General features: G+C 39.2%; 1 protein-coding gene across 1 annotated transcript; it reads left to right on the plus strand.

Moving 5' to 3' along the window:
* Positions 1-7,527: 7,527 nt before the first annotated feature.
* Positions 7,528-12,717, plus strand: ARL4C (ARF like GTPase 4C). The gene has a single exon (XM_007443426.4). It carries the CDS (start codon positions 8,285-8,287, stop codon positions 8,861-8,863), a length of 579 nt encoding a protein of 192 aa, XP_007443488.1. The 5' UTR covers positions 7,528-8,284; the 3' UTR covers positions 8,864-12,717.
* Positions 12,718-13,358: the final 641 nt, after the last annotated feature.

Below are 13,358 nucleotides of genomic sequence, written 5' to 3' on the forward strand. Positions count from 1 at the left end.
TAAATAGGATATAAATAGGATAGACTAGCTCCAGGTTGGCAAAGTAGTGAAACAAGGCTGTCATATACCTTGAGAGAAGTTGGATTGGACAAAGATTAGGGTAAATAAAGGGATAAAATTGGAGGAAGAAACTTCAATAAACTGCATTATGCTGATGACACTACTCTGATAGCTAAAAATGCAAATGATCTAGAAATTCTAATAATGAAAGTCCAAGAAACAGTAAAAGAATGGGACTAAGATTAAATATAAAAATGACTAAATTAATGACAACAGTATAGCAACCAGTCTTAGAAATAATAATGAAAATATTGAAATGGTATACAGTATAGCTTCTGCATTTTAGGAATATCTGCAATAATGGAACCAGCACACTAGCACTTCATGGGGTAGCAATGAAAAAGATTATAGTGTAGTATAATATTAGTATTAATATTAGTATTCATATGAAAAAGATGAAAAATGATTAAAAAATATTCAGATGCTGTGACATGTCTTTACCTACAAAGATCAAAATCACAGTAGTAGCTTTCCATATGACACTCCAGGGAAGCAAAAATTGGACTTTGAAGACATGGGATAGAAAAAGTACTGATGCATTTGAATTGAGATGTTGAAGAAGACTCCAGAATACCATGGATAGCCAAAAAATTAACACTAAGAATAAATCAATCCAGAGTTCTCATTCAAAGCACAAGGTTCAAATTGTCATATTTGGGGTATATTAGGCTAAGACCTAGCTTTTTTGAGAAGTCTATAATGCTGGGAAAGATGGAAGGAAAGAGAAGAAGAAAATGACCAGCAGCAAGGTGTATGAACACAAATTGATGTTCCTAACTTGAAGGGAAACTTATTGGAAACAGATCGTCCTGGAGAAGGTCTATCTTTGTGGTCACTAAGAACTGACACCAACTTCAGAACATGGATGTAAATTAATGTTCCTCTCAACAAATACTACAGGAACATGAAAAAGCTAAAGGGTTAAAGGGTGCAATAAGTTGCAACTTTTTCTTCCATAAAATAATTTATTGAAGATGGTGAAAATGAGAATAAATTTCATAAAAATATAAATAAAAATCACTATAAATTATATTAAAAGTTATGTCAATATTTAGTCCTGAGTATAAAAAATGGTATTATTAATTATTTTGGGTAGGGGGACAATTTCTTTTTGAATTTTCAAAATTTAAAATGTGCCTGCACTACACTATGCAGTATGTTCAGTAGCTATCATGAGATCATTTACTTGTTCTTACAAATAATTATTTGTATAGTCTGAAAAAGTGTAAACTTTCTGTTTACAATAAAAATTATTAATATATCTAACTCTAATTGTATATGTTTGTAATAATTATATGGCAGCCAGTTGTAGTAGTTTAAGACACCAGGTTAGAAACTGGGAGACCATGAATTCTAATCCTGCCTTAGGCATAAAGGCTGGATGACTTTGAGCCACTCACTCTCTCTCAGCCTAGGAAGAAGGCAATGGCAAACCACTTCCAAAAATCTTGCCAAGAAAATTTATGAACTCATCCAAGCAGTCACCAGAAGCCAAGACTGACTTGAAGGCACACACATAAAAATAATTATCATAATGTGGCTAATACAAATAGAGGTTTAAATTTACAAAAAGTAGAATTGTACATGCACACACACAAACATATACTCATATGGATACACATCTGGATTATGTTTCCTTTGTAGTAATCAAATTCTATGAATAAGTGAACCAAGTTTATTTTCATTCAGGGTGAGCAACAATTCTCATACCTATGATTCATTACCTGATCTTTTGTCTGTAGAAGTATACTTGACAGAGTTTTCTGAGGACTTTCAACAGTTCAAACAACTTTTTATTATTAGTAAAAAAAAAAAAGTGAAATTGATTTTTTTCTTTCAATCTCTCCTCTACACTACATAGCTGAATAAAAGATGGAACATTTTTTCAATAATGATATCTAACAGCTCAGTGGTTGAATTTGGATGGCTCATGACACACTAAAGAGTCATAGAATATAAAGTTTGGAAAATGTCTTGCAGGAATCTACTATTACAGGATCCCTGACAGATGGCTATCCAGACTCCTTTTAAACACCTCCAATGAAGGAGAGTTTACCATCTCCTGAGGCAGTCAGTTCCACTGTTGAACTTGTACCATGAGGGGATTCTTCCCAATGTTTAATCAAGTATTTATTTCTTGCAATTTAAACCTATTGTTTCTTATGTCATCTTGGTTGCTCTCCTCTGGACACACTTCAATCTGGCAGTATCAATATTCTTCCTGAAATGCAGCACCCAGAACTGGATGCAATAATCTAAGTAGAGTATGACCAGTGCAGAATAGAGCAGAGTGACTTCTCTTGTTCTTGACACCATACCTCTGTTGATGCATCCTTGGACTGTATTTTTTTTTTTTTGCAGCTACATCATATTGTAGGCTCATGTTAGCTTGTGATCCACCAATACACCCAGATCTTTTTCACATATCCTGATCCCCACTATAGTCTCCCCATCCTATACTCGTATCTTTGATTTTGTCCTATCCAGAGGAATTTACATTGCTCCATGTTGAGATTCAGGTTGTTGGTTTCTGCCCATTATTCCAGCTTATCAAGATCCTCCCAAAGATCCTGTCCCCTAAGGTGTTTGTGATGTCTTCAAATCTGATAATATTTTCTAACCCCTCATCCAACTCATTTATGAAAATATTGAACAGTGCAACTATGTTACTTGGCATTTTCTTCCAGCATGATTCAGAATCACTGATGTACACTTGTTGGATACAATGCTTCCATTAGCTCTTTTCATCTAATGGTTGCATAGTGCAGCCCACTTTTAGTCACTTTCTCTACAAGAATTTCATGGGAGACTTTGTCAAATGCTTCTGACTTCTGTCATGTCCACCTCATTCCCATGGACAATGAAACCAGTTCCTCTATCATTTTTTTTAAATATTTTTTTATTTTTACAACAAACACAAAACATACAAGAACAAACAAAAACATAAAAAGGCATAAAAAAAGCATCTTCCATTTTATACCGTGTGTCAACCAGTTACCAACTTGTTGGTGCCCCTTTCATAATCTTAAATTCTCATATCATCTATTCAAAATATACTTGTATACTTATCAATTAACAATTATTAATCATTCATAGCTAATCTATAGAATCATTTATTATAAGAAATTTTAACTTTCAATAGGATTAGTAATACATTTTCATCTATCGATTATATGTGTATATGTATAATAATTAATATCAAATTTCTATTATAACCAGTTCCTCTATCATTGATGTCTGGCACTGACCACAAGCTGATTGTTCTGTAGCTACCAGTGCTATTTAGCCTTTTTTGAAGACAAGAATACAGGTGATCCTTGAGTTATGACCACTCGTTCAGCAACCATTCAAACTTTCAACCAGCCCTCAAAGTTCCGGCTGTTGCAGCATCCCAGCAGTCATGTGACTGTGATCCAGGCACTTGATGCACAGTTACAACATTGCAGCAAGCTACAGTCACATGATTATGATTTACGACCTTCCCTGCCAGCTTCCCACAAGCAAAGTCAATGGGGAAGCCAACAGGGAGCTGTAAGTTGCAGTCACATGAGGTCCTCGCTTAACGATAGCAATTCCAGTTCCAATTGCCATCATAAACCGAGGACTACCTATATTTGTCCTTTCTCAAACCTCTGGCACTATGCCAATTCTTCATTTCTCAAAGATAACAGAAAGAGGGTCCAAGGTGACACCTGCAGTAGGTAACTACTGGAAATAACTGATTTGACCCTGGAGACTTTTGTTTACCTTGGATCAACACTCCCTCTTTGTGTCAACAGGTTTTGCTTAGGTCCATTTGGATATGGTTTCCCTTTGGGGGAGAATATCAAAGCAAAGTTGGAGTAAATGAGGTATGTCCTCTTGCTCTCTCCTGGTACCATTCTTACCATTTTCTCCAAGCAGCAGGCCCCGTTCTTCCTTTTTCTCTCTCTTACTCCTGACAGAGACAGAGAGCCCTTTTTGTTAGATTCATTAACAATAAATAAATAAAATACATTCATTCATTCATTCATTCATTCAATTTATATGGCAACAAGTGATACCGGGTGGCGAACAGAATTAAAATAAAATAAAAACAATTAGAAGCATTACATAAATTAAAATTCAAAGCAGCTGAGAAACATCAAACTCAAATCACTAATACAGCCAAGAAGCAAGTTCCTGCACACACTCCGGGCCCCAGGCACGGCCACAGAACCAGGTTTTTAGGGCCTTACAAAAGGCTAGCAGGATCGGGGGCCATCCTGATCTCCACAGGGAGAATGTTCCACAAGGTGGATGCTATGGCAGAAGAGGCACGTCTTCCAGGCCCTGGCAACCAGCATTCTTTGGGCTGATGGGACCTGAAGCATACCATTATGCCTGACTGGATTAGATGGGTAGAAACAACTGGGGAGAGACAGTCCTTCAAGTAACCCAGTCCTAAGCCATGAAGGGCTTTAATGGTGACAACCAGCACCTTGAATTACACCCAGAAGCACACTGGCAACCAATGCAGTTCACGGAATAGTGGTGTTACATGCACCAAATAACTGGAGCCATTTACACCAGAAAGTCTAAATACCCAAAGCCACTTAGTCTTGCCTGAGTTGAGCCAAAGCCTGTTGCACCCCATCTAGGCCCCCACAGCCTCCAGACACTGGAACAGGACGTCCATGGCATCACTCAATAGCCCTGGGGTGGAGATATATAGAGCTGTGTATATCAACATATTGGTGATACCTCGCCCCGAATTGTCAGATGACCTCACCTAGTAGCCTCATGTACATGTTAAACAGGAGGGGAGAAAAGACCAAGCCCTGTGGCACCCCCAAAGTAGGGGCTGCAGACTGGATGTCTCTCCCCACCATCAACACCAAATGGAACTGGTCTCAGAGGAAGGAGGATAACCAACACAACACCATGCCATTCACCCCCAACTCCTGGAGTTGATCGAGAAGGTCAATGGTATCGAAAGCCACTGAGAAGTCAAGAACAAGGATGTACTACCTCCATCCTGCTCCCACCAGAGTTCATCCATGAGTGTGACCAATGCCATCTCCATCCCATACTGGCCTGAATCCCAACTGAAAGGGGTCTAGATAATCCGTTTCATCCAAAGTCCATTGAAGCTGCAGTGCAACCACCTACTCCACTATCTTCCCTTTAGGGAAGGTTGGAAACTGGATGAAAGCTGTCCAGACTGGTTGGGTCGAGCAATGGCCCCTGAGCAGGGATGCACCACCACCTCCTTAAGAGCCAGCAGAACCACCCAAAGGAAGAACTAACCACCACCTAAACCCAATCACATGCCCCTTCCTGGACAGCCTTGACCAGCTAGGAGGGGTATGGATCTAATACAGAGGTGGTCAAACTTTTAGCTTTCCTTTTCCCCATTCCTTTTGCACTTTCTTCCTTCTGACTTTCTTCCTGCAAATATTCAGTACTTGCTGGTATACCTCCTTTGTAATTATACCCATCTTCTATTTCCTATCCATTTCCCTTTTAACTCTTAGCTGATTGAAAGTTCCTATGCTTCCACAGGAAACTCTTTCATTTTCCCTTCTCATTGGAATAGTATGTTCCATTTACTTCCAGTATCTTATTTTTGAGTTTTCCACTCTCCTGTGGTTCCTTGGACCTGAAGATTTCTAACTATGGAATTCTACCCAGTATGGAAACAATTTGGCTGTTTTGAAATCTAGTGTACAACTATGCTCCAATTTTCCTTTAGTTTCCTTGTAGTGTAGTGCCACCAAGATGGCATGGTGTTTCCTCAAAAAATTCTTACTGCTTTTAACTCTTCAGTCAGCTTTTCTGTATTGATTAGGATCAGATATATGAGAGCCAGTCCCCTTGCGTCTTCTTCAACTTTATGGAAAATGAAATAATCAGCAAGACCACTGAGGAACTTTGGGGACCTTGCAGTCTTGGTTAAGTCTGTTTTCTCATTTAAGTTTGATATTGCTGATTATTACTGTATTTCTCTGAAAGTTCTATAATCTAGTCCAGATGGCCATTATTCAAATCTTCTGCCTGGCTTGGTAGTCTACAGCTCACCCAAACCATTGCTGTTTCCCTACCTTGTATTCTTACACAAATGTTCCTGACTGGACCTTTGTGTTCAAATTCTTGGATCTCATGACATGTTCACAATGCTTCCATTGTTTTGGAAACAGTTCCTGGCTATCTCCACACACAAGCAACTTCTGAAGCACCTCTTTCAAATACTTTGCACAGCCCTCCTAGATAAACCCATGTGAAATCTTCATGAGAGCAGCACTCAGGCCTTGCTCAAGACTGAAGAAAACACAGGTGAGCCATATTTGGGACTCCATCCAGTGTGCACAGAACCAGGGACTCATTCCTGTGTGACTCACTCAGGTGAGTCAGTAATTGAATCAAGACTGTGACCAGAGTGAGACAGTGTGACACCAGGGTCACAAAAAGCATTTTTCCTACTTGCTACAAACACACAGTACTTGCAGGGTAGGCCATAATTATAAGTGCCTGCAGAACTATTTCATCCATGTGAATGTATATCTGGGGAATAGCTGGAGTCAATTATCCCTCAGTACTGATTTTTTGCGGGGTCAGTCAGATAAATAACCACTTCAGCAGTCAGATTTTCCTCAGAAATGCAGCAAGAAAAGACTAAATTTCCTCTCCATTCTAGTATCTGTCATCCCCACCCTCTCCCCCTCTCCAGGACACACGGTGCATGCTTTACATCCATATGAAAGTTGGTGGTTAGCCCTTTCCTCAGGAAAGGCACGGCCGCAAAAGTTCACAGGGTGGATTGACTGACCGGGTATCTTTGCTGTCCTGAGCTCCTGAAGGGGAAAAGAAATATTGGATGACTATTTCACCCATATTACTAGCAGCTCAATTATTCATCAGCTGGAATAATTCTTCGCTCCATTTTATCTTTCCGTGCGGGAGAATCGGCTGAGAGCAGGATGTCTGAGTAAGCCTGGATGTCCCGGTGGGGATCAGCCATTACTAGCCCTGGCGAAGGTGAGGATAGGCGGGAGCCGCCCAGAACGGCCGAACAATGGGGGCGGGCGGCTGTTCTTTCTTACAGGATGGAGACAGCCTCGGCGTCGTTGGGCCCTCCTGCTTCAGGTGAGCCACGCTGAGACCCTTTAGAACAGATCGGGAGAGAAGTCATGCAATCACCTATACATTTTCACCCTTCCCGACGACCCAACGCTGTGGGTAGTGTATTATTTCCGATCAGACTGCATGGGATTTCACGCTTCACTCAGTGCTTTTGAACTCACGTACCTATGACGGAAATATTTTACCCTAGCATTTTACACACTGGCATTTTTTACAGGCAGAATTGTATTTCTATATGATATGGAGTCTTAGAAATTGTGACTTCCCCCGTAGTCTGAAGTGGTACGGCCCAGGCCCAGGCGACCCCTTTCCAGACCAAAAGCTCCCAAACAAGCGACGCTCTCACCGAACTTCGCACCTGGAAAAGAAGCCATCCAAAGACCATTTTAAAGGAAGCAAAGGTTGATGGAGCGGAAGAGGGCTAGAAGAAACAGGGCGAGGAGGAGGGAACGGGACTCGAAAAAAGAAGGCCCCCCAAGCTGCATCGTTGCCCTTTTAAAGCTCCTCCCTTCTCCTTCCCCTGCCCGCTTCGCAGGGCTTTGATGGATTGAACTGCAGTTGCTGCGTTGGAAGCTGTTTGGGGGAGGTCCGATTGGGGCTTCCTCCCAGGCAGAACACAGCGGAAGGGAGCCTCCCTCACCCAGAAGGTGGGCCGAAACCGAGGGCGCCACTTCCCGCCTGAAAAATGAATGAGTCTGCAGGGAAGAAGGCAGTTCCCCTCTCGACCAGCTCGTCTGAGCAGCTGATCCAGGAAAACCCCCGGCTCTTTTTCTAGCCAGGCGAAAAATAGAAACGATTTGCATGGAGATCCAGCTTTGTTCTGCGGCTCTGTACAACCTGACCACACCTCGAAGTTGCCTTTGCTGCTCGATCCTGATTCCAGGCGATTGCGGGCTGCTTCAGCTGACCTCCGTTTGTTCCCCCCACCCACTCCGCTGTCTCGCTCGCGCTCTCTCGCAAGATCCGGATTGCTCCTGTTCTCCGCGGCGTATCTGGGATGGCTTCTGCGGGTGAGTGTGCATTTTAAATCGCACCCCAGTCGGGATCTTATAGCCACTACAAGGAAAGGAGCTTAAACGGAATCAACGAAGATTTTTCTGCTGCTGAGTCACCCATCAACACCATGGGTAACATTTCCTCCAATATCTCTGCTTTCCAGTCCCTGCACATTGTCATGCTGGGTCTGGATTCTGCAGGCAAAACCACGGTGCTCTATAGGCTCAAATTCAACGAGTTTGTCAACACGGTGCCCACCATTGGCTTCAACACTGAAAAGATCAAGCTAAGCAATGGGACTGCTAAAGGCATCAGCTGCCATTTTTGGGATGTTGGTGGGCAAGAGAAACTGAGGCCCCTGTGGAAGTCCTATAGTCGTTGCACTGATGGAATCATTTATGTGGTGGACTCTGTTGACGTGGACAGGCTGGAAGAAGCCAAGACAGAACTACACAAAGTCACCAAGTTTGCAGAGAATCAAGGCACTCCCTTGTTAGTGATTGCCAACAAGCAAGACCTGCCAAAATCTTTGCCTGTGGCAGAAATAGAAAAACAGCTGGCTCTGCATGAGCTAACTCCATCCACCACTTACCATATCCAACCAGCCTGTGCGATCATTGGTGAGGGGCTCACTGAAGGTATGGACAAACTCTATGAGATGATCCTCAAGCGCAGAAAATCCTTAAAGCAGAAAAGGAAACGATAGACAAGAAAGAATTGTATCCCATTAGATCACAGTTTGACTTGCTGGCTTGATGTATCAGTTAAAAAGCAGCAGACAGATGCCTGCATTTATATTATTTTCTATAGTATCATAGAGTCCTTCAATATGCTTATCTTTTACAAGACCAGATGATAATATTGTGCTGGCTATCACTTGGGATGCTGGTCAGATCGGTGCATGCCAGCATATCACTTCCTTCCTGCTCCCAGGCGTCGTGAGCCAGTGTGAAAGAAGGCCTCTTTGTAACATTCTAGCAGGACTAGAAGGGAGGCAAACAACCTCATCCTATCAGCTGCTTCTATCTGAGTGAACTACTAATATACAAGAGGCTCCCCTTGTTCTCTGGACACTTCCTATTTTAAAAAAAGTCTATATAATGGGAGAAACTACACAGAGAGAAAAATCATAAAGCTTGATATGACAGGGCAGGTCCCTGTTCCATTTGGATTAAGATTTGTGCTGGCATCTCAGGATCTTACTACATGGTGATGTGTGCATGAAGAACTAGACTTAAGAATTATTGCTCGATGGGAAAAATGCTGTGATTGAGGGGAAATGTGCATTAAAAAATACAGCTTCGATACGTATTGCTTATGGATGGCTCTTTGAACCACTTCTGGGAAACTATTTCTCAGCCTTACAACAAACTTACCAAGGCATTTATGGTCTGTTGTGTGTGGTTATTACCAAGATCAGCAAAATATATGAAATCAGTGAACAAATGAGGCAAGGCTACTTCCTGGAGTAATTTTTTGTGTTTGGAGGGAAGTAACCTGTGTCCCCTGTCATTTCAGTTGAGTGTGAGGATAAACACAAGAGGTGGACTGTTCTTTTTTTCTTTTTTCTGTATTGTCTTTTGGATAGGTTTTAAAAATGGGGTAAAGAGGCCTGAGTGTGTTATCCATGTATTCCTATATTTAAAAAAGAGTTCTGTAAGTTGGTGGTGTGCTGATGCACTTGAATTAAAAAATGTGAGCTGCCTGGATCATTTGTGACCAGTAGCTACTGCTTGGTGCTGCTTTTTAAGCATTACATTAGAAAATTTTGTTATCTTTTCATAAGTCTACACTGTAGCAATAACCACAAAACAACTTTTTAAAAATTACTATATTCTTGTTGTAACATTGAACTGTGGCCATACTGTGTTTCCAACATTTAATCTAATCAAATTGAAATAATCTGACTCATAATTCAATTTATTACTGTATAATTTATATGGTTTTGATGGACCAAAGGATTGCAGCTGTGAAAAACAGTGAAGGAAGACTCAGATTTGGCTGATTTGGTATATGAAATATAAAGAAGAGTGTAAAACCAAATGGATAATCTGAACTTTCTGCTGGGAAAAATCCTCAATCTAATAAATTAACCTACCTTCCATCTTTTTTTTAATCCATGGTTCACCATTGTGATTGTCAAGAATATAGAATGAGGCAGACATATTCACTACAATAACAATACTGATTTGAAAAGGATAGGTAAAATTGGTATTTTTTATAAATACTTGCAGTAATAATAATGCAATCTGTACATGTCTACCCAGTTGAATTATATAAAGCTGCCTCCTTATACACATTTATTAGAAATTAACCCTTTATATAATAAAAGCAAACCTCATTTAACTTATAGTATTTATTTCTGAATAAGGATGCATAGATCAAGCTCTGAAGCTAAAATCTTACGCAGGCTTATTTGGGATCAAACCCTTTTGAGCATGGACTTAGCTGTAATTGAGCCAATAATAATAGAAACCTCCTTGGAAGAAAACCTGAATCTAAATCAACACTATGGGTATAGACATGTACAGGGATGTGATATCACAAAAGTAAAAAACAAAAAGAGAGCTTGATAGCTTTAATCCTTCAGCTAATTTTAAAGTCTTTTGTGACAGAAAGATTCAATCTCATATTTTAGAGTTGTATCTATGTCTCAGTTTCTAGGACATGGATTAGCATCATTTTCTGCTGAAATGTGAGTTCTAAAAAGAGCAATAGAAAAATGTAAGCTTACCAGTACGATGACAAATTCCAGACAGTTGATTTTTTTTTTTTTTACCTTAGCAAGGCTTTCCATTAGTTCTTTTAGACAACACTTTAAGAATGCAAGGACCTTTCTCCTCTTCCAGCTCTATTATACTAGATTATTTTCAGAAACCAGAGCTGCTATTTTTTCCTTGCATTTGTATGTTTAAGAAAGCTTTGATTACTGAATATTTGTCTGTCATGCAGCTGTTAAAGGTACAGGGGCCCTGCCGTGATATTGGCATCTGCTGCAATCAAATTTTCTTTACACGCTTGAGGAATTTATTTACATGAATGGAGACTTGTTCACTGATCCACAGAGTGGGCTGGTCCCATTGTTTAAAGCATTGGTTTTTAAATTGTTATTGTTTTCTTCCACTTACAACTCTCTCAGGCACATTTGTTACCTCATACCTGAAAAAGAAAGAGAGAGAATATATTTATTTTAACTCAATATTAAAGCCAAATGGTGTAATTTTTACAATATGGTTTAGGAATTAATACTGTTCATAATCAAATTGTATTGTACCGTAAAGCAAATATGGTTTTGGATTCTTTTTCATCCACAAAATAGATTTCTTGCAAATATTAGAAAAAACTAAATTTATTCTGCTGTGGCAGATCAAGCTGTACGGGTGCTAAATTACTTGCAGTTAGGCCCTTGCTAGGTACTAGGTAGTAGTACTAGGTATTAAATATGCCAGTCTCTCTAATGGATTAATTTGGTTGGCACAGAAATATCGAACATTTTGAGTTACACACAATTCTACATCAGGCAAAAGAATACAGATCAGAATAAACAAATCCTTCACTTCTGCAGGTAAAAAACCTGAGAAACTCAGCATTCTTATTTTCTGGGCTATGTGTGGCAAAGTATTTAAGAATATTCTTTGCCTAATGAAAACATGCAATTCCTAGGTATATTTTGTCTTCAACAGGGGCTAGCAAATGGGAGGTTGAATGCCAGATTAGAAACACTGCCATGCATATTGATTTTACAGTCAGATTTTCTTGTATTGTCTACTGGGTTCAAAAGCAATCCTGGCTAGTATCTTTATGAATTATCTGAGCAAAAGAGAATGCCTGAAGATATAAGATGGCTAAAAATGTTGCCTTTAAGTGTGTAACCCTCATCTAAGGCAGGTTCTTCCTAGTTAAGATATTTTGTTCTCTTCAAATAATATTTGTGGAGAATATTAACAAATACTACAAGATACCAGTCTCATTTTATGTTTTCTTCCTGATCCACCAATTAAAGTATTCTAGCAAAACACTTTTGACTAGTGTTTTAATTCTATAGTATTTTGTCTGATCCTATTATCTTTTACTTGTTTTCATAATGCAGATAGGAGGCTGCAAACCCAAAATCATTTAATGAACTAAAAACAATGTGTAGGGTAGAGAACCATTCCTTATAATGAACAGCTTTTCAGTCTAGCCTTGTCTTTCCCCCAAGGTTTCTGAAGATAAATGTCAATTTTGGGGTTTGTATACTAGGCTAAGCCAAACCAAACCACATTAGTATGCAGTGTGAATACAGTCACAGAGAAATACTCACTGAATTATTTGTGAAATGTTTGGCTATTCAGCTTTTAAAATTGCTGAAACAGTTTGCAGAACTTTTACAGAAAATTACATTTGAATTAGGTGTAAGCATTAATTTAGTTTAAAATATGACTGGTATTGAAGGTCTAATAACACTTTCCATATGAATTATGTCATTTTCAAAGAAGAAACAGGAATGTTTTGATTTAAGTGAGAGAGTGGAATTTAATATTTCTCCCAACTGCTACTCTTTTTCAAATTAAAGTTATATGACTGAACAGTTCAAAAGACATGCTTCCTACATTTATACTTACAGATAATAACCATATTCTGGGATTGATTTTTGACTTCTAGTCTAGTTTATAACACTCAGGTTTCCTGCTGCATCCCATTCAAATAATACCCAGATCTGCCCCTCTTCTTTGAGATCAGCCAAGATTGATTTTCCCTCCTATTGCTTAAATTATCACCTAATGTTTAGAATCCATATAGTGGGGAAATTTGCACAGATGCAATCTGCATGTTCATGCACATACATACACAGACATATATACACAAGCATACATGCTTAACAGATGCATGTTTCTTCATACACTACTCTAACATACAGGTTTTTAGACAAAGATAATATTTAGAAATAAGTAAAATCCAAGTTAGAACTGGTTTTATTTATGATTATCACTTTACTAGATAACATATTTTATTATCAATTAATTTCTATTGTAGCAGTAAACCAGATTCAACTTACTTTAAACATTCTATCGTGGACTTGCCATGTATTTTTACATGTGACCTAAATATTTTGGTCCATCCTACTTTCAAATGTTTTTAATGCTATTTAATATATCTCCCTCAAGCCATATACTTTATTTTTGAAACTAGTTCAGGAGAAAAATAAATATTGAAATGTG

The sequence above is a fragment of the Python bivittatus genome, unplaced genomic scaffold, assembly GCF_059951505.1.
Source record: "Python bivittatus isolate LINGU-HERP-01145 unplaced genomic scaffold, Pbiv_v1 ctg000020_np1212, whole genome shotgun sequence".
Taxonomy (NCBI): domain Eukaryota; kingdom Metazoa; phylum Chordata; class Lepidosauria; order Squamata; family Pythonidae; genus Python; species Python bivittatus.